At 51.3% G+C, this 22,825-nt stretch overlaps 9 protein-coding genes across 9 annotated transcripts; 3 read left to right on the top strand and 6 right to left on the bottom strand.

Moving 5' to 3' along the window:
• Nucleotides 1–157: 157 nt before the first annotated feature.
• Z519_04201 (uncharacterized protein) lies at nt 158–955 on the top strand (the record flags this gene model as incomplete). Its single annotated transcript, XM_016761947.1, has 1 exon — nt 158–955. One exon carries the CDS (start codon nt 158–160, stop codon nt 953–955), a length of 798 nt encoding a protein of 265 aa, XP_016622285.1.
• Nucleotides 956–1,625: 670 nt separating this feature from the next.
• Nucleotides 1,626–2,225, top strand: Z519_04200 (uncharacterized protein; the record flags this gene model as incomplete). Its single annotated transcript, XM_016761946.1, has 1 exon — nt 1,626–2,225. One exon carries the CDS (start codon nt 1,626–1,628, stop codon nt 2,223–2,225), a length of 600 nt encoding a protein of 199 aa, XP_016622284.1.
• Nucleotides 2,226–3,815: 1,590 nt separating this feature from the next.
• Z519_04199 (uncharacterized protein) lies at nt 3,816–5,109 on the top strand (the record flags this gene model as incomplete). Its single annotated transcript, XM_016761945.1, has 2 exons — nt 3,816–4,149; nt 4,397–5,109. 2 exons carry the CDS (start codon nt 3,816–3,818, stop codon nt 5,107–5,109), a joined length of 1,047 nt encoding a protein of 348 aa, XP_016622283.1.
• Nucleotides 5,110–5,985: 876 nt separating this feature from the next.
• Nucleotides 5,986–8,781, bottom strand: Z519_04198 (uncharacterized protein; the record flags this gene model as incomplete). Its single annotated transcript, XM_016761944.1, has 1 exon — nt 5,986–8,781. The coding sequence occupies one exon, from the start codon at nt 8,779–8,781 to the stop codon at nt 5,986–5,988; it is 2,796 nt and encodes a 931-aa protein (XP_016622282.1).
• Nucleotides 8,782–9,107: 326 nt separating this feature from the next.
• Nucleotides 9,108–11,169, bottom strand: Z519_04197 (uncharacterized protein; the record flags this gene model as incomplete). The annotated part of the gene is made up of 2 exons (XM_016761943.1): nt 9,108–10,709; nt 10,780–11,169. The coding sequence occupies 2 exons, from the start codon at nt 11,167–11,169 to the stop codon at nt 9,108–9,110; spliced, it is 1,992 nt and encodes a 663-aa protein (XP_016622281.1).
• A 1,296-nt stretch (nt 11,170–12,465) lies between these two features.
• Z519_04196 (uncharacterized protein) lies at nt 12,466–13,398 on the bottom strand (the record flags this gene model as incomplete). The annotated part of the gene is made up of 1 exon (XM_016761942.1): nt 12,466–13,398. One exon carries the CDS (start codon nt 13,396–13,398, stop codon nt 12,466–12,468), a length of 933 nt encoding a protein of 310 aa, XP_016622280.1.
• Nucleotides 13,399–14,764: 1,366 nt separating this feature from the next.
• On the bottom strand, nt 14,765–17,053 carry Z519_04195 (uncharacterized protein; the record flags this gene model as incomplete). Its single annotated transcript, XM_016761941.1, has 1 exon — nt 14,765–17,053. One exon carries the CDS (start codon nt 17,051–17,053, stop codon nt 14,765–14,767), a length of 2,289 nt encoding a protein of 762 aa, XP_016622279.1.
• A 991-nt stretch (nt 17,054–18,044) lies between these two features.
• Nucleotides 18,045–19,817, bottom strand: Z519_04194 (uncharacterized protein; the record flags this gene model as incomplete). The annotated part of the gene is made up of 3 exons (XM_016761940.1): nt 18,045–19,612; nt 19,706–19,710; nt 19,762–19,817. 3 exons carry the CDS (start codon nt 19,815–19,817, stop codon nt 18,045–18,047), a joined length of 1,629 nt encoding a protein of 542 aa, XP_016622278.1.
• Nucleotides 19,818–21,767: 1,950 nt separating this feature from the next.
• Nucleotides 21,768–22,564, bottom strand: Z519_04193 (40S ribosomal protein S5; the record flags this gene model as incomplete). Its single annotated transcript, XM_016761939.1, has 3 exons — nt 21,768–22,085; nt 22,168–22,351; nt 22,419–22,564. The coding sequence occupies 3 exons, from the start codon at nt 22,562–22,564 to the stop codon at nt 21,768–21,770; spliced, it is 648 nt and encodes a 215-aa protein (XP_016622277.1).
• Nucleotides 22,565–22,825: the final 261 nt, after the last annotated feature.

Here is a 22,825-nt window from a genome sequence, read left to right as displayed (position 1 = left end):
CTACGATCCTGCTCGTGAATATTGTCGGGTTGACACACGATCGGCAGTTCGACACAGCATTCCAGGGGATATCTGAGGAGGATATGCACATTTGAAGGTTATTAAAGGATACCGTTCTCCCCGATCACTATCGAGAAGTGAATGCGACAAACCAAAGATGTCCCAGGAACAGTCCCTCCACCACCCTCACTCTACCTCCTCTAAAACTGGCACCCTCTACTTCGCCTATGGTTCCAACCTCTCGGCATACCAAATGTCACTTCGTCTGCAGCACTCACCTTCATCCAGCCAGCCCGTGGCCATCGCCCGTCTGGACTCTCACGCCTGGATAATCTGCGAACGTGGATATGCCAATGTCGTCGCGCTCCCCGAATCAAACTCCGCTGCCGACCACAACACCGTGTGGGGCGTCCTGTACAATATGCACCCTGTGGACGAGGCCCGGTTGGATATGTACGAGGGCCACAACGAGGCAAGGAACCCTACACCCGAAGTCAACCAGGACCCAGAGACACAGATGGTGAAGCGGTATTTGCAAGGCGGGTGGGATTATAACAAACATTATTTGCCCGTCACGGTAACGAGATGGTTGAAGGATCCAGGAGAGTACGGCATCAGTGTATCCAACCCGTCCTCTCACATTATAAATGGCGCCTATGGGCCAACAGGATCATACAACACCACAATCCGTGCCTTGGTCTACGTCGACGAGTTCCGCACCACGCCTGGGAAAATTGTGCAAGAGTACATCGGGAGGATGAACAGGGCAATCGAGGAGTCGGTGAAGCTCGGCATTCCGCACAGTTGGGTGAATAACGTAATGAGGAAATTCATCCCGGAGGGAATCTATGTTGATGAGGAAGGGTACGTGGGTACAGACGAAGGGTACGTCGAGGCAGAGGCCACGGAGGCTGATGACCATTTGAAGGAGAACATGCTGAAGCACCTGAACTAGGAAGGGGAGGGAGGGGAGGAGCTGGCGGACTTCCTCCTGGTGCGGTGTATCCCTTTCGACATACTAGACCATAGAAACCGTGTCCACTTGCACCAGCCTGTCCATGTTGACGAACACGCTTATGGACAGCGGATCAAACGATCCAGGAACTAAAGAATACTCGGTATGAGACCTGCGTTCCAGGAACTCCAAGCCCAAGCTTGAGATACGGTTTCTCCGTTTGTTTTGCTTCCCTCTGGTAGGTGAGGTCGTCGTCTCTGCATGTGATGTGTGAAAAGTTTTTGATGCTGCTGCTTCTACTACCTTGTCATTGTGCCGGGGCAAGGCGGGGGGTATGTGAGCTACCAAGGCTGCCGGACTAAACTCAGATTTACCCGCTCGTGCTCGTGCAACTGCAAGCCACCCTACATTGTGCTGGGCGAAACCCAAACGAGCCATCGTTTGACAGCCTGATCATGGCACTACAGGCAAACGGAGTCCAAGCGGCGCGCCTCATCAGCAGGCTCTTCGGGCTCCAGTCACTGTCTCAACTGAGGCTGCGCAACGGTTGAGTTGTTGACCTCATTCTCCTCACGATCTGGCACCCAGCCTTCCCGAGTCCCTTGAGCGTCCGCTTTCTCAGAACAATCCTTCTCCTATATGGCATTGTTTCAACCCGAATCTGGTCAGCATGGCCCAACCAGCTAAAGATGAATATCACATTGGGTTGATATGTGCCTTGAGGGTGGAGATGGCAGCCACAGCAATGCTGGACAGAGACTATAGCATCATCAAAGGAGAAAGTCGAGATCAGAACACTTACCATGCTGGAACCATACACGACCACAATGTGGTTATTGCCGGTCTCCCTGCTGGCACTGACGGACTTGGCGCAGCAGCGAACACTGCAAAAGACATGATCAAAACATTCCACTATTTCGATTTCATACTCTTGGTTGGTATTGGCGGAGGAATACCACACTTGGAGAAGGATATCGACATCAGGCTCGGCGACGTTGTGGTCAGCCAGCCAAGCGGCACCAGCGGCAGCGTTGTGCAGTACGACAAGGGCAAGGCCAAACATGGCCGTGCCTTTCGAACTCAAGGGCGCTCTCGATGCGCCCCCAAATGTCCTTTTGACTGCAATCACTTTGCTACAAGCGCAACACCATGCAAATCGAAGTCGACCAATGCTGGCATACCTCGCCGACATGATCCATCGGTATCCGATGTATGGCCCCCCCGGCGAGCAGAAAGATCGCCTCTTCGAAAGCAGATGTCCTCACCCTGAAGGTCAAGACAATTGCGATCAATGTCTACCTGTCCACGAAATCCCTCGTCAAAGTCGACAAACCACTAACCCTCGGATCCATTATGGTATCATAGCTTCCGGTAATGAGGTAATGAAGAACCCAGTTCTCCGAGACAACCTCCGGGCATCTTATGGTGCATTGTGTGTGGAGATGGAAGCCGCTGGTCTTGCGAATAGTTTACCTATCCTTGTGGTACGAGGAATATGTGATTCCGCTGATTCGCACAAAAATGACGAATGGTATCCATACGCTGCCGCAAGAAGAACTACTTCTCTGTCTCACTCCAGAGCAGCTCCGCCGGCAACAACCGATGCAAGCAATCCCTGGTAGGTTCCAATCTGTCCTCTTCCTAGTGTGCAGTGTATCCTTTCTGTCATTATCATTTCCCAGCCCAAATGATTTCCATCGAGGACCCATTAAATCTTACTATCTGATGGATTCTGTCGGGAGCGAAGTTCAGTGGCTGAGATAACGACCTCACGGACGAGAGACAAATTCCCAGGATGCAGAATATCAGTCATGCCATCGCGTCTTCAAACTAGGCTCGTATAAGAGCAGAAGAACGTCAACCCATCTCGAGCACCTGACACTTGCCTTTGGGATTTAAACAATATCAAATACCGACAATGGCAAGAGAACACGAGTAACGATCTACTGTGGATATCTGCCGATCCCGGTTGCGGCAAGTCGACGCTATCAAAGTTCCTAGTCGATCGCGAATTGCAGACAACAACCGCAAAAACATGTTGTGATATCTTCTTCAAAGACAATGAGGATCAGAACAATCTAGCCTCTGCATTTTGTGCTCTTCTCCATCAACTGTTCACAAGCCAGCCGCGGCTTCTTGCGCACGCAATACCTACTTGGTGACGAAATGGTGACAAGTTGGCGAAGGAGGTAGATGAACTCTGGAGGATATTCCTGGCAGCCACTACTGAAGACAACTCGCGTGACGTTTTCTGCGTATTAGACGGCCCTGATGAATGCCGAAATGCCGATCGGCACCGACTGATCAAAAACCTCGCTGCGTTTTTCGCGGATACAAGGACATCGGGATGCCGGACACACTCATTGAAGATCCTGGTTACCAGCCGGCCATATGACAGCATACAATTTACGCAGCATGAAAGCAGCCGCTCCATCGGTTCCTATCATTCGCCTTCGGGGAGAAGACGAAAACAATGCAATTCGGTCCGAGATCAACTCGGTCATTCACACTCGCGTTGTTGAAATGACAGAAACTTTGCCCTTGTCGCTGGAAGTGAGTAAACTCCTGGAGCAAAAGCTATTGAACATGCAAAACCGGACGAATCTGTGGTTCTCTCCCGCCATTGATAGGATTTATGAAAGCCTCAAGAGACAACTTTCATCATGACGAGGACTCGATCAAAACCTCGATTGCAGCGCTTCCTAGGTCGGTGGAAGACGCGTACGAAAAGATCCTCAATAGAGTGCAGGATCATCGATGCCACATAGTGCGAACCATCTTGCACACAGTAGTAGGTGCTCGGCGGCCACTAAACGTCGGCGAGATGTCTATAGCCCTTGGCATAGCTACTTCAAAGGAAATGGACTCTTTGAGACCCGCTCTGATCGAGAGGATCCGTCTGGAGAAGTATATCCGAGAGTGGTGCGGACTATTTGTTTTCATTGAGAAGTCGACAATTCACCTCGTCTATCAGACTGCGAAGGAATTTCTAATTCACAACCAACAGATAGAATGCGGTGCTTGGAAACACTCATTAATGCCCACAGACAATGCGAGAATCTTGGCGCAGATATGTGTTGACGCCCTCTGGCTATTCCAAGCAAAGCTCAGCGATGCTGACTTGCTTGAACCCGCGGACGTAACCGAGGAAGACATATGGAGTTTATGGAGTTTCCTGAAATATGCAGGGGCTTGTTGGTACGGACATCTCCAAGATGGGAAGCCAAATGAACTTGTTCCCTTTCCACGGGAAGACGGTTGGCTTTTGGAGGGAAAAAAAGGGACACAGGAGAGCCGTTAACAACGTGGAGCAAACCCATATTACCATCGAGATGGCACAAGGACTCCGTGGTAAAGAGAACGACCGGTTTCTTAGCACTTATGCTTCCTTACCACTTTTTGGCATCCCACCACCCACTGAACTTTTACTTACCCGGACAGCTGACAAAGGTCGAGTGAATATAGTGAAAAAGTTGCTCGACTATGAGTGCAACTGTTCTTACAATGTGATGCGAACTACGGCTGCACGTGGTCACGAGCATATCGTGCGGAATCTGCTCGATGCTGGTGCCAATGTCAACTGCCGTCGAAGCTATGGCTACTCATTCGAGGCTGCAGCCGAATGTGGCCACGAGGGTGGTGTGCTGATTCTACTCGATGCTGGCACCGATTTCCAGCGCCACGCAGAGTGTTGTAGTACCGCGTTGCCGGCTGCAATCAAATATCGTCATAGGAAGGCCAAACGCGATCTATTTGATGTCGATGCTGATGTATCGGCAAAGGGTTTCTCCAACATTACGTTCCTGGCAGCAGTAACGGACGAGATAATTATGGACTTGTCCCCTCACCCTGACCGATGGACCGACCGGCAGAGATTAAATAATTTGAGATTGCAAGTTATGAGGTGTCACAAAGACGAGGGATTCTGGCTCGAAACCTCTTCTAACCTGAACAAGGTCAAACGGGCTATCAATGGCTTGAAACTACATAACTTGGCGCGACACACGGACACGCTTGCTTCGTTTCGATTCGTGGAGCGCTTTGCTCGTGGGTATATACGCCTTGGGTTTCTGCGACAGCTCAATGATAAAAGGGGAAAGAGAGCGCGGTCGGTCGAAGGAACAACGGCCGACGAACTTGAGAGGAGATCTTAAGCACAAAACAGCCAGAATCGTGCCCTCCTCACCGGCACCGCCCACAGCCACCCCCTGTGGCCTTGTCCAAAGCATGATCGATCGGGCAGCTACGCGGAATTTGCGAGGAACACAGACAGACAGGTTATAAGTGGCTATTTCCGAGACCGGAGGAGGTGGTCAGACGAGAGCCGGGGGATGGATCTCTGTCCTGGTTCCGCCTGGTCGTCAATGCTAGCCATATATGTCGAGTCGAGGACCACAGCAGGGGTCGGAACACAGTACAGTCCATCTCCCGTGTATATGGCACATAGACGCTCCGTCCACCATCGAGAGCTCTAACGGACAAACCGTCCTCTGTGCGCATGATCAGCGAATCCCACTGTCTGTCTGTATACTATAATACCCTGAATACCGTACCTATACTACAACATCCACTCATACTCATCGTGATACATCGGTTCGGAATATGATGGAAACCAATATATCGCGGCGTTAACTTGACGAAACTCTCGTAATTATGTACTAGCTGGGACACGGTGATCAACTTACCATGTTCTATCGAGGTTTCAATGTCCTATTGCGAGGACAAGTACAGCCATATGCGATAAACGACACAGCACACAAAGACAACGACATAACGGCGGATCTTTACATTCCTCAAAAAGAGAGACACGCAGAGACAGAAACAAACAGGCATTTTTCCAAAGGTGACAGTCTGTCGTCGGTCTGTCTGTAAAACAGCGGTTGAGATTATCTAGCCACTATGTAGCCAGCCAGCAGCCATGTCTTTTTTTTCTCTTGTCCATTTATCAAACTCCGGCCCATTCATTCAATCAGTCTCACCGTCTCATCGAGAGCTGCTCGGTACTCCATACATATACAGCCAGCCCAGACTCAGAAAGCAAGTCGTCCAGGCGCACTCGCCTGGCTAATCTCTCTCCTCGCATTCTCTTTGCCCGCTGCTTGAAACAGGCCGCTGCTTCCATTCAACACCCCAGGACGCGATGGCTTCGTCGGGCTCCTTGCGCCACCATTCCCATTCCCTTTTCCATGCCCTTCGAGCGACCGCTTGAGATTGACGCTTCTGGCTCGGTCTCGCCGCGCGCGGATCTGCGCCAGCGCGGCTTCGCGTGAGATCGGCGTGCCAGGGACGTTGGAGAGCATGGCCGAGCTCGAAATCGAGGCCACCCTTGACTGCGACTGTGTCATTGTTTCTCTACTTGTGTTGGAGTCCACTCTGATGTTCAACACTTCGGTTTGGGCATGGTCATACCCGCTACGATTCAGGTGGTGCTCCGGGCTGAACACATCGTCTGCATCCACGGCTTGTCTAAGCGGTACTCGTGTAGTAGTAGTAGTTGTTGTGGTGGTGGTGGCGGTGGTGGTCGCGGCAACGATTGTCTGCGGACTCCTTGCATGAACTTTAGCTTGCGCGTGACCTTGGCCCTGAGTGTGAGCCTGCGGTTGCGCATGTAGAGCCAAGTTATGCATTGACCTTGAATGCTTGTGTGAGGGTGTCACAGGAAATACAGTGCTCGCTGCGGGTGATGCTGACGATTCTTTTGCAAATGCTTCTGGTGCGTCAATACCGTCGTGGTGAGACATAACTGAAGTCACTAAAGGTGAGTGGCTTCGCAGGTTGGGTTTTGATTGTGCTCGTCTGTGCATGCTAGAGCAGGATGACGGGTCTTTGAGAGCGATTTTCGTGGTCGTTGTCATGACAGATTGCGTAATGGGTTGGCTTCGTTCTTTGGGGAGACACCGCACGCCTTCACGCTGAGAGGACCTGACTGAGCGTGGTGAATCCGCCACTAATCGGATAGGTGAGTCGACAGTTAAGATACCTAGAGCTGTCGAAGGTCGTCTTGGAGGCGCTTGTTTCGGCGGCGAGAGATCGAAAAGGTCTTGATCAAGGACGGCTGAGGCACTCTCGGTATGCCGAAGTGCTGGAGCCGTGGTTCCAATGCCGGCATTACTTGTGGTAGATGTCGAAAAGGAGAACGGCTGCAAGCCAGTTGCTGGTTCAACCAAGACTTGCGTAATTTCTTCCAACTGGGCTGTCGGCTCTGGTGTAGTACGGCTAGAGTCCAATTCCATAGGCTCTGGCTCCGGGAGGGGCACTTCAATGGCCTGTTTGAGAACCATGGGCTCTTCAGACGCCTTCGCCGTCGACTCTGGCGTCGGGTTGGGGGGGAGTTTCGCTGGCTCACTCTCATGTGTCGATTCGGGTTCGACTTTTGGTGTGATTTGAGTCGACATGTCTGTGTCGGTGTGCGGCTGCTCCGCAAATGCCTCGGAGCTCTCTTCTAGAGGTGATATCTTCTCCACATCATTCGAGATCTTCCTCTTCTTTGACGCAGGCTGCTGCTGCAGCTGCATCTTTGCGTCATAAACTTGATCGTGAACAAAACGATCCCCGTTTGATTCGGCCAGTCGGCACGGACATGCCTTGAACTGGCACTGCATATGCATGAAGTGAATCAAATCCGAGTCTTCCTCATGCTTCTTCCGTGCCCAAGCCAGTTCTTGCCTTAGAAACTCAACCTCTTCTTCGGGAGTAATCTTCTCTCCTCCCAACTGCTTGTCGTAATAGTTTAAGCGAGATATGGCAGAGGCAAAGCTTGGCAATGTTGGTGCAGACAGACGTGCGGGATCTTCAGGTATCATGCGACCCGCTGATACTAATGCTGGCACCATTCTGAACGTTGGGGCGGATTGGATATCGCTCTCGTTGTCCGAATAGTGCGGAGCCCGGATCTTTTCTCCCTCTTTGAATGTCTTCCTCTGCTCGGTCTTTTCTGTCTTTGCACACTCGTTCGTCTTTTTCAACTCAGTTTGAACACCCTTTTCCAAAGTAGCATTCTTTTCGACGGCATTGGCTTTTGCCTCCGAGAGAGCTGCGTCCCTCTCCTTCTCAACGGCCTTTAGTCGATCCCGAAGCTGATCCATCTCCCCGACCATTCCCGCCAGCGCGTAAGCCCTCTCAAAACTCTCTTGACGAGCCTTCTCCTTCTCCGTCTTCTCATGCTGCATCTCAGCCTGGCATTTCTTCAACTCAGCCCTCACTTCTTGCAGATCCTGCCTTGCCTCCACGACCGCCAATTCAGCACGGTACGTCTCCTTGCGACACCGCTTGATTTCTTTCGTGTAGGATTCTTGATCTCGGGTTCGTTTCTCCTTCTCCGCCTGCAATTCTTCCAAGAGATCCTCGACACGTTGTGAGAGCATCCTCTCCCGTTTCTTCTTCGAGGCGAGTTCTTCCTTTGCCCGCTCTAGCTCGGCGTTCAAGGTTGCCAGACTCGCCTGCGCTTCCTCGTATCCCATGACTGCCCGCTGGAGGGCGTTGTTGTTATTAAGATTATGATTAGGGGTGCCATTGCAACTGTCTGAAATGGTGGCTCCGAGTCTTCGAGGCCGGGTGGGTGACGACTGAACGCTGGTATTTGCAGCCAAGCTGTTCAGGAAGGCGACTTTCGACTGAACGTCCGACGTGAAGGAATCACGGGTGCATGGTCGGTCATGGTCAACGACATAGCTGTGTAGGGAAGGGGATTGAGGGAGGCGCTGCTGGTTGATACGCTCTGGCGAAAGTTGGTGCAGTGGTGCAGGAGGGCACCTGAGCGGGTTCGGACTAATGTGTGGATTGTGGTTTTCCATGTTGTTATCATTGACAAGAATTGCCGCATCCATGAGTTTAGAAGCCATTCGAGGTGAAAGTCACCGTCATAACACTTTCATGGTTTCAGTTGATGCAGTACTGCGAGGATAGCGAGTTGAGTGAGAGGCACCGCAGATACGAGTACTCGGTAGAATGGCATTTCCTGTCGACTCTTTGTTTACAGCCCAAATCAGGAAACCCAATCTTGGCTATAAGCACGTGATGTAATTAGTCATCCGTCCGTTGCCGGTCAACAACGACCGCCTCGACAAGTACCAAAGCGGGCTCGTTCACATACTAATAATATTATTATTACCGGGTTCAATCATCATTTCTTTTCAATCAGCAAAAATCTGTCTTACACAAGGATAATTTTCTGTTCAACCAGGTCATCACGCCCGCCTGCATCTATCTTCAGAAATATCTCTCCCCTCATGACGCCTTGGACATAAGATTCACCCACAAGCAAATGTCGACTTGAGGTAGGCGCTCCTTGCACACCGTTGGCTGATACCCTTCGAATGACAAATGGCATATTTGCACCCCTAAAAACACAGCATTCGTCACCTATCTCGATTGTCATATGGCCAACTCCATAGTAGCCCTTTGACGTTCGGAAAAATCGGCGGTTATGTAAGGCTCTGCGCTGATTGCTGCCGACGTAGGTAAGCGCTTCGAGTTCGAGGGATCTTGGAGAATCCTGCTCTTGTTGACGGTTAGAGTCTGCATCTGTTGATGGCAGTGGATGACTTCCATGGTCACCGCTAGTCCCGTCGTGGAGTAGTTCTTTGTATGTTCGATAGACGGCGCGGTGAAGACTCGGATTGTCTTCAGCAGGCCCTTCATCAGTTGCCCGTCCCGCTATGATCGTAAGGCTGTAGGCGTATTCTCGATCGTAAGGGCTACTGCCGTAAACATGACTACAGTCTCCATGTTCCAACCCTTGCCACAGCTTTTGCAACGGCCCCTCCTTCTTCTGGGGTTCAAGGAGAAGGTCTTCGGAATCGAATACCCGAGATGTCCACTCGATGGAATCCAAGATTACGCCCGTTAGATGTAAAGACGACTCTGGTCTGGAGACCTCGAATTGAAATGTGGCGGGCTGAGTTCCGCCAGCTCGATACCACATCTCTGGGTAGCCCAACCAATACACACGCCACCCTTCGTCCCAACGCGGAACCCACGAGGGTCGCCGACCGCAAAGTGAAGGGGATCCTACAGTATGGTCAATACAAGTGAGCAGAGTCCACGGGTATGGGTCATTTTCCAGGATGGCCACGGCCGTGTTGAAATAGACTTGGTCGACGGACAGGTTATAGTTGGGGACCACCAATCTTTTCTCTTTTGCAATACCGCAAGCTGTACTCGGATGACTGAGGAAAGCGTATACACGATCCCTTTGATCAGTGGCCTTGTAGGACCGCCCATCGTTTAGAATGTTGATGAAGCTCACTTGACTCTCATTGGAGTTCAAGGTCCTGCACATCGGCAACTCGTTCCTCCAAGATATATCATTTCCAAATGTCCGCCAAAGGTCTTCGAACAAGTCCCAGACCATACCAGATTTGACGGTTCCCATGAGTGAGGCGACATCAACACGTGATGCAACGATAAGCATCAATTCAACCAGGTAAGCCCAGTTCATCGTTGCGTTACCGTGGAGCAGGACTGCTGAACGGGCCAGGCCGACTTCCTGGAGTACCCAGACCCGCGAAAACCACTCCGAATCCATCAATCGGCGGACCATATCCCACTTGAGGGTGTCCGAGCAGATTATTCTACTTTCCCGGGTAATGGGAGGGAAGAGATTGACATCTCCATAGTCCGAGATCATCTCGGAAAGGAGAGTGGCAGTGTTTTGTATCAGGGCGAAAGATTCCTTCGCTTCGTGATTGATATCCGGGCCTATCCAAACGAGGACTTTCGACGCGCTTGCGTATATTGCACCCATTTGTTGGACCTACCGCCTGGTGTGAGAATGCTAGCTTTCGAGACAGTGGATCTCGATGGCGTTGATAGAAACCACTCACCTGTCGAGATCTCTCCTCCTTGTCTCCCTGATTGATGCACACGGCATCCACCCAAAGGAACCTCGTGTTTCGGTCGTGGCGAAGATGCTTCAATGCACAGTCCAAGTTCGCTCGAATGTGCAGCGGAGCACCATCACAGTCGAGCTTTCTCGCCTGTTGAGATCCATAGTCACTCCCCCAGACATAAGACAGGGCCTCGAAACCCAACCTGGCAACGTCCTCGATTTTCCAGGATTGAAGACTGCACGAGAGCTCGTCGTTCGCAAATCCCGGATAAAGCACCAGAATCCTAATCCAGCCTTCAACCGGTAAGGGCGTGTACTTATAAATCAAGTCGAGAAGTGGCGATCGTCTCGCACGGAGGATGAGCGAGAGGCCGGGAATGGTCATGGTGGACATCATGTGTTCACACTGAGAAGAGAGAAAGCCCCTCTTCTCGTGAATGCTTTGGCTGTTGGTTAAAGAATGAAGATTTCATGGGCAAACTCATCGTTGCGCACTCGAGAGGAATCACGACGACAAAGGTCATCCCGCCATAAATAATCGCTAAGCAGAGCGAAATGACTTTTAAATTGGGCCTTGTTATCGGCGCCTCAACTCACTGGTGAGTTCAGGAGTCATGCCATCTCCCTCGCCTTTGCCTGTTTCACGAGGGTGTTTGTCGCGCGTAGCCAATAGAAAATGGTCGGATCTGATGGCCACTTCCAGCCCCTGTCACAAAAGGGGGGACTGACATTGCCAGGGTATGCCAGGTTTGGTCAGGCTTGGACAGGACATGTCTGCAGTCTTCAATTCCCTGGAAAGACATCTGCCATTACCCGCCATAGCGTTCCCACTCGCCTGGTCTGCAAGGCTATAATCTTGTCGAAGGTTAACATGGAAGCGAAAGGATGGTTTTCAAGAGTGATTAACATGTTCTTCTAACGGCCGCACACTCTACGGCTGTCTGGGCGAGTGTGGGCACCGTATTCAACACAAGAAGTCCGTTGTTGGAGTCCTGAAGAGAAGACGCTTGCCGTAGAAGCGAGCTTGAAGTCAAGGAGGACTGAAAAACAGAAAAAATCAACTCTGAAGGTCGCGGATTTTCCCATCACAATCACGTGCAAGTGCACACGATGATGTCTCAAAGGCGGCTAAAAATGGGAGTCGAGATCATTTTTGGCTCATTGTATTTTCATTCTTTAATTATCTATCTGAGCTTGATTTTCATCCATTGATAATGCATAATAACATGAGGCATGCAAGTCGCCCTCTTGTTGCAGTGTGCACCGACTCCTGCAAAATTCCGTTTGCTCCTGTCGACCGAGGCGGATAAGCACCTTCCCAGCTTTCCGCAGACGACTCAATCCAGGTTCACGGATTCCAGGCCGTATATACAATGTTCCTATTTCCATGTCCACCCAGTGATGATCACAGCTCGCAATATTTTACAGCGTTCCCCAGGACGGCTGCTGAGGCGTCCATCCAAGCATCTCTCGACTTCCTCCGTCTCCCCCGTTTTATGCTCATCGATTTGCGTATCCAAGCCCTTTTCAGGTCATCGCAATTCGTCCGCAGGACATCCCTCTTGATGCGTTTCTGTCCGTCTTGAAACCGAAAAATTCATGAAGCAACGCAAACCATAAATAATACAATCGTCAAAATCCTGGCTTCATCCAGTGATTTTTTTTTTTTCTTTTCTGTTTTTCAAGAGCAATCCATCTCAACATCCTCCCGTCGTTGCAGGAATGAAGCTTCACCGAAATCCATGGCAGCTTCCATGCCACAGCTCATCATCCTCTTGTGACCAAGATGATTCGCGAGTTGAGATTCGGGTTGTTGAACAATCATGTTGGCGAATGGGTTGACGGCCGAGGTAGGTGGCACTTGTGTCTCGGGCTGTTGGAGGAATCTGCCGCGACTCTTTGGCATAGCCATGCGTCGGCTGTTGAATTGTTGTCTGGCACGGTCCCCGACCTGGGTCATTGGGCTGACATCACTCATGGTGTCGATGTCGATGGCGAAATAATCTACAGGCATGTGAACTCCGGCGTCAGCCACCAAGTTTGGAGTTCGAGGCTGCCAGTCCTGGCTGTCGTCGCTATCGGAGTCGGCCTCGTAAGAACGCTTGTGGCTGGTGGAATAAGACCAGAGAGATTGCTGGGTGAACGAAGGGCTCGACCAGTCCTCGCTACAATGGGAAAGGTAGGCCAAACTGACACCACAAAAGGTGGCGGTGCTGATGGGCTGCACCTCGGCGGCAGAATAAGGGGAGAGCTCGTTAGTAGTATCGGCGTTGCCAGCAGACAGAGCAGCTTGGGTCTCTGGAGAAAGCCGGTGCATGTCGAAGAAGGGCCGAGGAGTGAATTTCTTTTGATGAGTCTTGTATCCTTCAGCAACGGCCTTCCTGACGCGCATACCGACCTGGAGAAGACCTGCCTCGATTTCCGCCTGATCAGGGGCTTGTTCGCAGAGCTGCAGGAGCAATGGCGAGTCAAAGGTGTGGTTTTCAATGTCGGCGTTGTCCGTGACAGGGATGATGGGAGGCAGGGAGTTGGGGGTGAAGCGACGACGCTTGGAGTGGGGTGAGTCCGACTCAATGGAGGGCACCGGAGTGGAAAAGTCTTCTGGCAGACCCATCTTTTTGTGATGTGGATGTGTTGGTAAAGACTGGTGAGAAGCGACTGAAAGAGGGCGCTGGCAGAGCTCGAGACTGATCAGTGAGGGTGAAAGGCAACGACTGTGAGAATGTGAAGGTGTGATGCTCGACGAGAGGGTCCTTTCCCTGCTAAGTGAATAGCAAGGCGCCGAGGGTTGAGGGAGGATTAATGTTGTGAATGAAAGAAGGCAGCTAGAGCTGGTGCTGATGGATGAGGGTGAAGGAGAAGGTGAGGATGAGAGTGAGATGAGGGAGAAAGAGACAGGAGCTGATTCAAGAAGGAATTGAAAAAGAGGTGTCGAAGTTTAAAACGAGGGGATTGGGAGTCGCAACTTAACCGACTCTGGAGTCCGGCAACTGCGCAGCAGCAATTGGCTCTTGGTGTGCGTGTCCTCGTACGGCGGCGACTACTATGACAGGGCGAGGAGAGACACCAAGAGTCAGGAAGAGGTTGAGCATATCAGGGCTTATCGAGTTTCCGGAGCGACTGGATCACGTCAAGCATCAAGCGAGAGACGAGCGAGAGCCATGAACCCTGCTGAACGGGGCCTGGTGAGCCTCTTTTTGCAGCGTTTCTGGCCTGAAAGGTCAGCCCTGAGGCTGCCCTGAGCGGCCCAGAGGAGGCTACTCGTAGAGACCCCTGTAAAACCCCTTGCAGTCCCCTGCAGCCCCTCCGACACAGACCAACCAGAAGTCTCCTCCCCAGCCTCCAGCCTCTCGCCTCCCTGCGCCGCCCCCCTAAGGCCTAAAACTCTCCTGCATGGCGATATTAATAGTGGCTTCGCTCCCGCCGCTAGCCCAGCGAGTTTCAGGCCTAGCGTGCGGACCTCGCCCAATGCAAAAGTCCGGGGCTGGGCGGGCTGGGCAGAATTGGGGAGCCCTGATTGGCTATCCGCGTCCGAAATGACCGAACTTGTGTTCTGTCGCTGGAAAACTTAAACTGGGCCGCGCTGACACGAAATTGACGCGAGGCTTCCCACTCTACGCGACCACGTTTTAATTGGTTTGAGGGGCGTGGCTGGCGCAGACAGTTTTGGGTTCGTTGGGAAAGTGGGCTGAGCCGAATGAAGAAGAGGAATAGGAAGCGGGAGAAAGGGTTGAGATGAGATTGCTCCCTACATCTCACCTGCCATGCTCACAGCTCATACGAGCAATTAATTAATTCAATTGTTGGAGGTTGGTAGGAGGATGGATGGATTCATTCCTTGATCCTTTCTTTTACTGCCCTTGTACGAGTCGTGCCCAGTGGCTTGCTCACTCACAACCACCAAGAAGAAACATCGTCAACATCCTCACAGCACCTTATGTATTGCTATCATGGCATCGCCAGCGCATCACATCCAACATCTACCCTCCATTCCCTCGCCTCCCACCCTTCTTCCCCCGTTCAACGTGCGCTCTCAAGATCTTCCGGTGCTCAACCAGGCTCCTCTTCCCCTTGGACTTGGCCTTGCTCAGTGTCATCAGGAAATTCTTCCTGCGCGCCTTCTCTTTATTAGTCGTGCTTTTGCCCTCCGATTCCTTTCGCTCCTTCCTCCGGGCTGCCTTGGATTTATGTGCCTCACGGTCATCCTTGTGTTCTTGCAACAAGGCCAGCTTCTGCGCTCGAGTCGCCTTGCCGCGGGAGAGGGATGCCAGGCCTTCAATTTCTGCGGCCGTCAAAGGGTCATCCATGTGTCGTTGCGAATTCGTCTGCTGCGATGTACTCGAGGCGTGATGTGACTTGTGATTCTTCATGAGCGAAGACACTGAGGCCGTCGTCCGAAGTTCTTGCAACTTGGCCAAGTCAGCTGGTGTCAATATGCGAGTGGTGGCCAGATTCGACTTCTGCTGGGTCTTGCTTGGTTCTGCTGCTTGGTCGGGCTTTTCCTCGCCTTCGTTCTCTTTGTCGTCGGTTGTGGATATCTGCGGATCGAACCGTACTTTCTTTGTCGAGGGCTGCTCATCCTCGCTGTCACTGATGTTGATCTCTTCGTCGCTTTCGACGTTGATCCATCCACCCGAATCATCGCTGTCTGCATCTTCCTCGACGTTCCATGCATTCCAGTCTTCGTCATCGCTCTCGTCCTCTTCATCCCCCGAGCCGGTTGCCGGAAGACCCTTCTCCAACCTCTTCCGCTGCCTTTCTTGTTCTTTCCATTTTTCAAGTAGCTCTAACCCTTCAATCTCGCCTACTGCCTCTTCACCAAATCTCTGCGGCTTTTGTTCACCTGACTTCAGGCCAAGTGTGGCATCTCGCCCACGGTCTTTCTTTCTGAGCATTTCAGCACCGACTTGTCTATAGAGGCTCAATAGGCCTTTTGCTGCCATCATCACCCCTTTATCTTTGCTTTTCCGATACATAACCAAATCCTGTAGCAAGGTGTCATTCATAGCCAATGGCTGCCGTACACAAATCTCGCGAATTGCATTCAATCCCGCTGCTGCTACCTCCCCAGCAGCAGCTTCCGATACAAATTCGTTGGCAATCTTCTGTACCAGAGGCTCCAATATATCCGGCGGCACCAGGTTGTGTGTGGACTGCGCCAACGAAGCCAAAAAGGATGTGACCGAAGGCTGTCGAGGTGTCAAATACTTCAAAAAGTAAGAGTAAAAGCTGATGACAGTCAACTTGTGCAGCCCAATCAGCCTCGAGACAAGCTGCAACGCCAGCAACTTCTGCTCGAGATTTAACTTTGACCTTGTATTCTGTAGGTGCTTGGAAAACATCGATTCCGCAAAGCCTTGCGGGTCATGCAAAAGATGTAATGCAGAGAAATTCAACGGATGAGGCTGACCCTTTTTCTTCTCTTTCCGACGGACCGTTGCGGCGGCTTTTTCGAGTTTTCTCTCGGCCTTCTTGCTCTTCTTGTTGACCCCGATCTGATGCCGCAGCTTGCTTATATCGACAGTTTCTTCGTCCGAGCTTTCGTCCTCCAACTCTTCTCGTTCTTTGTCACCACCTAAAAAGAAGCGCAGGCCTCCAACCACACATTTTTCGTTGTCGGCCAATGCGGCCTCTTTCATGATCTCAACCGCCTTTGCATCCGTCCAGATCTGCCGCTTCCACATTTCTCGCGTAATCTTGACCGCCCACAGCCCCTTGGGGGACGATCGGTCGTCCGTGATCAGGTTGTGGAGGGTCGTCTGCACGCTGCGGTTGAGTTTGTGATTTGTGGTCTTCGAATTGGCGGAGCGCAGGTCGCTCAGCATTTTCTGGAACAGCAGCGCTCGCAGCGACTTGCTGGGCGTCGCGGTGAGGATGGGGAAGAAACATTGCAGCAGGATGTGCGAGTCAATGATCTCCTTCTTCCTGAGCAGTACCAGACTGCCCACGATCTTCTCCCTCAACTCCGGCTCCAATGTCGCATGGTGTGCAGATAGAATCTCAATCAACTGCCGCGGAAAGTCCTTGGTCTCGTCCTTATAGCAGTCCGCCACGTGCGCCACGAACTCGATCAGGTCACGAAAGGAGATGATGCCGCTCGACGTGGCCGATGCCGGCGCCTGCATGAAGATCTGCCGCTGGTTCTCATACTGGATGTGCTGGTGGAGGAAGTCGGTGTGGTAGGATTTCGGGTCTCGTTTGATCTTGTTCTGCAGGTTGGCGAGGTCTGCGTCGACCTTTTCCAGCGCGCCCAGTTTGCGCTTGCCCATGTTTCTATTTTCCAACCCACTCTCAGCCCTGAAGGTGAATAGGTAAAGCACCCTTTCTGCAAAGTCGCAGCCGGCGTTGGGGGTGGGGGGGGAGGGGGGTTTGGAAAAATTGCGGACTTTTTCCCAAGTGATCTGATCTGGATGAGATTCCACAAACTGCCTCGTGGTATAATAAATTCCACGCGTCTGACAGCTAGTGTGGTGGCTGTCTCCAAGTGCCTCTCTGGTCCCTCCTGCTAGAATCATCGGCTCTACGTCACACTTCGAAGTCTTTACAAACTTTTATTCCTTTGATCGACCCAATTTCCAACACTAATAGCATGTTCCTCGGACAACATTCCACTGGCAACTCTCAACTACCCCGTATACTAATTTCTTTCACCGATATGCACGCTGGACTTCCCGCCCAGGAAACCAGGTGACCATATTTCGTTATGCGACCGCTAAGAGCAAATGAGGGCAACTCGATTTTGCCGTAGGGAGAACCTCGATTTGCCATTGTATGGGTTTATCTAATGTCAACAAAACTGGCGTCTTTCTTCAGCTCCAGAGAAGATGTCCCGGGAGCAGTGGCAAGGATTTCAACTACCAATAAGACTTATAGGTACAGAACTGCTCTTCCTCCGCATATGGAATGCATTCCCCGCAGCCTAATAGAAGGTTGCCCTGCATATCTGAGCAGCTCCAAGCCCAATGCATGAGGATATGAAGCAACTCGCTGCGAGGTCAGAATGCGATGATCAGAAGCAGACCCCTCTCCCTTCCAGACAGACTACTAGTGGCCCAAGTAGTGGGCATCGCCAGTCCTAGAATGATCTTTCTCTCTCTCTCTCTCTCTCTCTCTTCACACCATGCCAGCCTTCGAGTAATTGGGCGACTGATTCCCTTCGCGGTAAGTCGTTGGCTGCTGTGTGGCCGAGCATTCTTCCATATCAGGTCTTCGAGCAAGGGGTCTTCCCCGGTGAAGATTCACACTTTGACAAGCATATGCTTATACCATCTTTGACAATGCTGAATGTCGACTAGGTTCTTCGATGCAGTCCTCTAGCCAGGCATTCTCATGCACCATTCTCAGCGATCCGTTGTCGTCAAACGCAACTTTACTCCACTGAAATTTGAGGCGATGCCGGCCTTCGATCACATCTGCCTTAATAATGGCCACATGGTGTATTCGGCGCTCTTCTGGTGGTAATGAGAATGATCCGGTTGGCAAACAATATTCCAAAAATCGGTCATGGCCTTCTTCAACAGCAATCATCTTCTCAACCACTCGCGGTGACGCAATATATGCCCAGACGCTTTCTCGGTAAGGGACTTCTCGTAATAGGCGCAAAGCCTTCCTGCGCAAAATCGGATTGCGACATTTGGTTGCCGCAAAATATAACGGTGGTATCACTTCGATTTCGCAAGTGAGTATTGGCCTGCGAATTTTATATCCGGCACTGTGGTCCATCACATTTTCTGCCCCATTGATCATAGCTGCAAATTCATCCATATACTGATCAAATGAGGTCTCCAACGGGCTCAAGCAGCAGCACAGCCAAACGTGGGAAACGCCCCATTGCATCAGAAGATAGGACGAGATCCACCCAGTTTCACCATTTCGCAGGTCTTCCGGAAGATGGAGGAAGGAATCTTTCCATCGTTGCAATTTTTCCAGACATATCTGCTGTCTTGGCCTCAACTTCTGCATTTCGTATTCATCGTGAGACAAGATGGCATTTATTCGGACTACTTCGTACGCATCATACATGAGCTGGTACAAATGTTTTCGGAATTCGTCGAGCACTGACAAGGTGGCGATGGTGGTAGGCCCTGTGTTGCGTTCTGCAGTGTGATACTTCCACTCGGGGGCCGTCGGAGTAGCAAGGGTGGCCATTAGGATCGCTTTTCGTGACGAGAAAGCCGTCACCATCTCGTGGATGTCGGTGTTTGTCGTGGGCATCTGCTGAGTCTGAGAGTTCGAGAGATTCCGGGCTAGCAGTTTGTAAGCATTGTCCATCAGGCGCAATGCGTTACCAACGTTCCTCTGCTGAAACTCAAAACTGCCGAACAGGATGCAACTCAAAAGAGTATATGCATTGTCCGCTTCGCCTTGTTCGAGCAGATGACGGAAACTTACAAGGGCCTTGTTATACCACTTCAGTGCTCGTCGGTGGTCGGCATTGACAACAACAGCAGTTGGACGACCAGTATCGAAAACAGCCGGCAGCTCCCGGTATTCGACATGCTCAAAGGCCCAACTAATTGTGACCACCATATGCCAAACGAAGGCATAAGACTGAGCGAGACGGGGAACCAATTCGAGCCAAAAGGGGACATCTATGATTCCTGCAAATACTGGCGCTGCGCGATGGATGAAATAATTGAAAGCCCATCTCTCATCATCACTGCATTGCGGTGTGTGTAGAGAGACTTCGGGTAGCGGAACTGGACACTTTGGCGTCGAGAACTGGTCCTCAGCAAAACGAATCTGGCGGATGATGGGCCCTTCGCACTTTCGACCGGTATCGGTGCATTTCCTGCAATATGGTCTCGACTCGTCACACTTTATCTTTCCTACGAGTGCCTGTTAGTCTGCGCAGTTGCTGATGAGTTTGGCGATAAGGACCCATCCAGATACTGATGAGTCTGAGGAGAACAAAAACCTACGGATCCTAGACAATGTCAGTACACGAACCATCAAATTTCCAGGGACAGAGACATACTTGCAGGTCAAGCACCCAGTCTTGGATTTCGCCTGACCGTTCCGACGAGAGCCCATGGGACTAGCATTCACAGTCTGAACAACGCTTGGCCGATTGCTGAATGCGTGTTTGGCTGCGCAAAATGATATTCGGTTGAATGGCCGCGGTGTCGAGGTTGCGCACAGATGGCCTAAACACGGAACATGCTGCCATTCAATGCAGGGTCTGACATCAAAACTTCCGTCTAGAACTGGTCGAAAGAAACCCTGCCAGACCAAATGAATCCCACATTCACCCGTTTGTTGGCAAGCAGGAGATCAAACTTTTGGTCCAAAGGGGCCTTGTGGGATATCCCAGACCTCAGTGGAGCTCCAGCACCGTTGCCGATTCGACTCGCTCGGATTCTCGATCGAAACTGGTTAGTGTATTGGTCCGCGCTTTTCTATTTCAGTCGTTCGATATCAATGGGGCCAGTTCCTTAGGCCCTCGGACAAGCAGGAATTGCGACTAAAGATGAAGCTTCCAACCTTGTTTACATGCGATCAATGCATGATTTGCAAAGGACGGGCTTTCAATATCCGAGACACTGCGCGTAGTGGCTCTCGCTATGCTGCCGCATTGAAATTGCGCTCTTCAAGTATGTGCTGGATGGTGATATATGAAGGGTACATGTACAAATCCAACATGGTGTCAAAGATAACTGCCTCTTCTTCCCTGTTTCTGAAACCCGCCTCCTTCATTTACTCTATAAGTCCAGCTAATCGCCGCTATTAAGCATTGAAAATTCCCTCCCTGTCCTTGTTCAAATCTATTGCTGGAGTGTTAATCTACCCAGTTCAAAAGTCAGCGAATACGAGAGAATCCAGAGTTCGACTTATCCCGCCTTCCTTTCACCAGAGTCACAATCCGTCAAGAACAACCTACCATGGGCCTCCCCGATCAGGTAGTTGTCCTCCTGTGCATCTTAGCCGCCGCGGGCGCTGTCTGTGTGGGCTTCGCTTTTCAGAGGCTGTTCGGCAGAGGAGATCCGGAGGAGGGCGGTTTCAATCACAAGAAACCCGAGCAAGAAGCGTATATGAGGGAGGTGCGCTCTAGGAACATGATGATGGCCTTTGGGGACATCAGGCCGTTGCATCACCATCCCCGAGAGATATGAAATCGCCTCGCTGTACGCAACACGACGACACAGGGCTCGCTCAAATGCCTCTCCTGGTGCTCTGGCCGAGACGGGGGGGCTTTTGTGACAGGAGAGAGAATGAATACTTGGGCCAACGATGGATGGACGGCTATATGGGCCGTGGCAGGGACAATTGGTTGTGAGACTGGAAGGGCACTCCTCACGATAGGAAAGCAACAAGCAGCCAGACGCCAACATGGAGAGAACTCAGACAAAGTCTGGCGAACCACAAAGTGAAAGGCACATCCCGAGACACAGAAGCAAAATGCAAATAACGGGAACTCACCAACCTAAAGAGGGTCTCTCGCGTCAAAAAACAAAGATAGTCAGAACACATGTCGGTGGGAGAATGCGAGCAGGGATATAGGACATGGTTTGGGGAACACGGTCGTCGTGACGAGGGACCCGGAAATATGAATTCAATGCATCACGTCTCTGTCATTTTCTGTCCCAATACTCGCTCACGTTTTAAAGTCCGGCTGTAGTCCAGGATGGTCGCAAAATAAAAAATGGCGGTAAACGATGCGACGAGGCAGCTTCATAGTTTTTTTGCCCATTCCCTGAAACGAGGTTTTCGGGGGAGCAACAGGGATTGTGACGAGTCTTTGTCAACGTTTTCATGCCATTTGGAATTTTGTGGACATTGCCACATCATCTAAGCCGCAGAATCTGCAACCCTGGCTGACCTCGTGGGTCCTCCGCGCGTGTGCTACACTCTCGAATGATGCGCTCCCAGAGCAGACGATGATGCCTACCATCTGCATGCTTGAAGTAGACTGCCATGAATTTGCCAGTCGTTACCATGTTTCGATCCAACCAGCAACAACATCCCATACCACCATTAACCGCTTTACCGATTACTCTTGGCCACACGCTCCAACTCGTCCTTCTTCTTGATGGCGTAGGAGTTGCTGCTTCCCTTGGCAGCGTTGATCAGCTCTTCGGCAAGGCACTCGGCAATGCTCTTGACGTTTCGGAACGCAGCTTCACGGGCGCCGATGGTGAGGAGGGCAATGGCTTGGTTGACGCGGCGGAGAGGGGAGACATCGACGGCTTGTCTTCGGACTGTGCCGGCGCTTCCGATTCTGGTGCTATCTTCGCGAGGGCCGCAGTTGACAATGGCATCAACGGCGATTTGAATGGGGTTCTGGTCGGTCATGATGTGGATCTAGAAGAACAAAATGGGAGTCAGATGTTCGTCCCTCGCACAGTGGTTTCCCCAGGGCTCGCAAAGAGGGAGAGAGACATACGATCTCAAATGAGTGTGCCACAATTCTAATAGCCATCAACTTCTTGCCATTGTTGCGACCGTTCATCATCAGAGAGTTGGTCAGTCGTTCAATGATGGGGCATTGTGCCTTTCGGAAGCGCTTTGCGGCATATCGACCCGCGGAGTGAGAGATGTAGACCGGTGATCGGATTTGAATATAGTCACTACAATTGGTCTTGTCAGTGGGCTTTTACTCGCGCAGTAATTGGTATCCGATATGGGCTTTCGTACGTCAATGAGATATCTCTGACTTCCACATCCTCGTAACTCCAGCGCCCAAAGAGCTTCACGCTGCCGATCTCTTGCATGACATCTTTTGGTAGGACAGGCCAACCAGAGGTCGGATTTTCGACTTCAACCTCGCCGTTGTCAGACATCTTGACGTGCTGGTTTTGCGGAATGTCGAGTTTGGGACGGGTCGCTCGACTGCTTCGATCTTTCAGAGGCTCGATTTTTAGTTGTGGGATAAATTCATGCCAAGATCTAATGGTCACGTGAAGTTATTGTACCGAGATTTATCCGCACAAGCTCGCACCCCATTGATGCTTGCAGGTCAATAGGCAAAATAGGCTTGTCTCGGGGGAACACGAAATCTTGCTCCAGTACGTTGCTGAATTCATTTTCAATTCCTATTGAAC

Source organism: Cladophialophora bantiana (assembly GCF_000835475.1).
Source record: "Cladophialophora bantiana CBS 173.52 unplaced genomic scaffold supercont1.5, whole genome shotgun sequence".
In the NCBI taxonomy this organism is placed as follows: Eukaryota; Fungi; Ascomycota; class Eurotiomycetes; order Chaetothyriales; family Herpotrichiellaceae; genus Cladophialophora; species Cladophialophora bantiana.
Note: the sequence above shows the minus strand (reverse complement) of the source record. Positions and strands in the feature narration are given on the sequence as shown.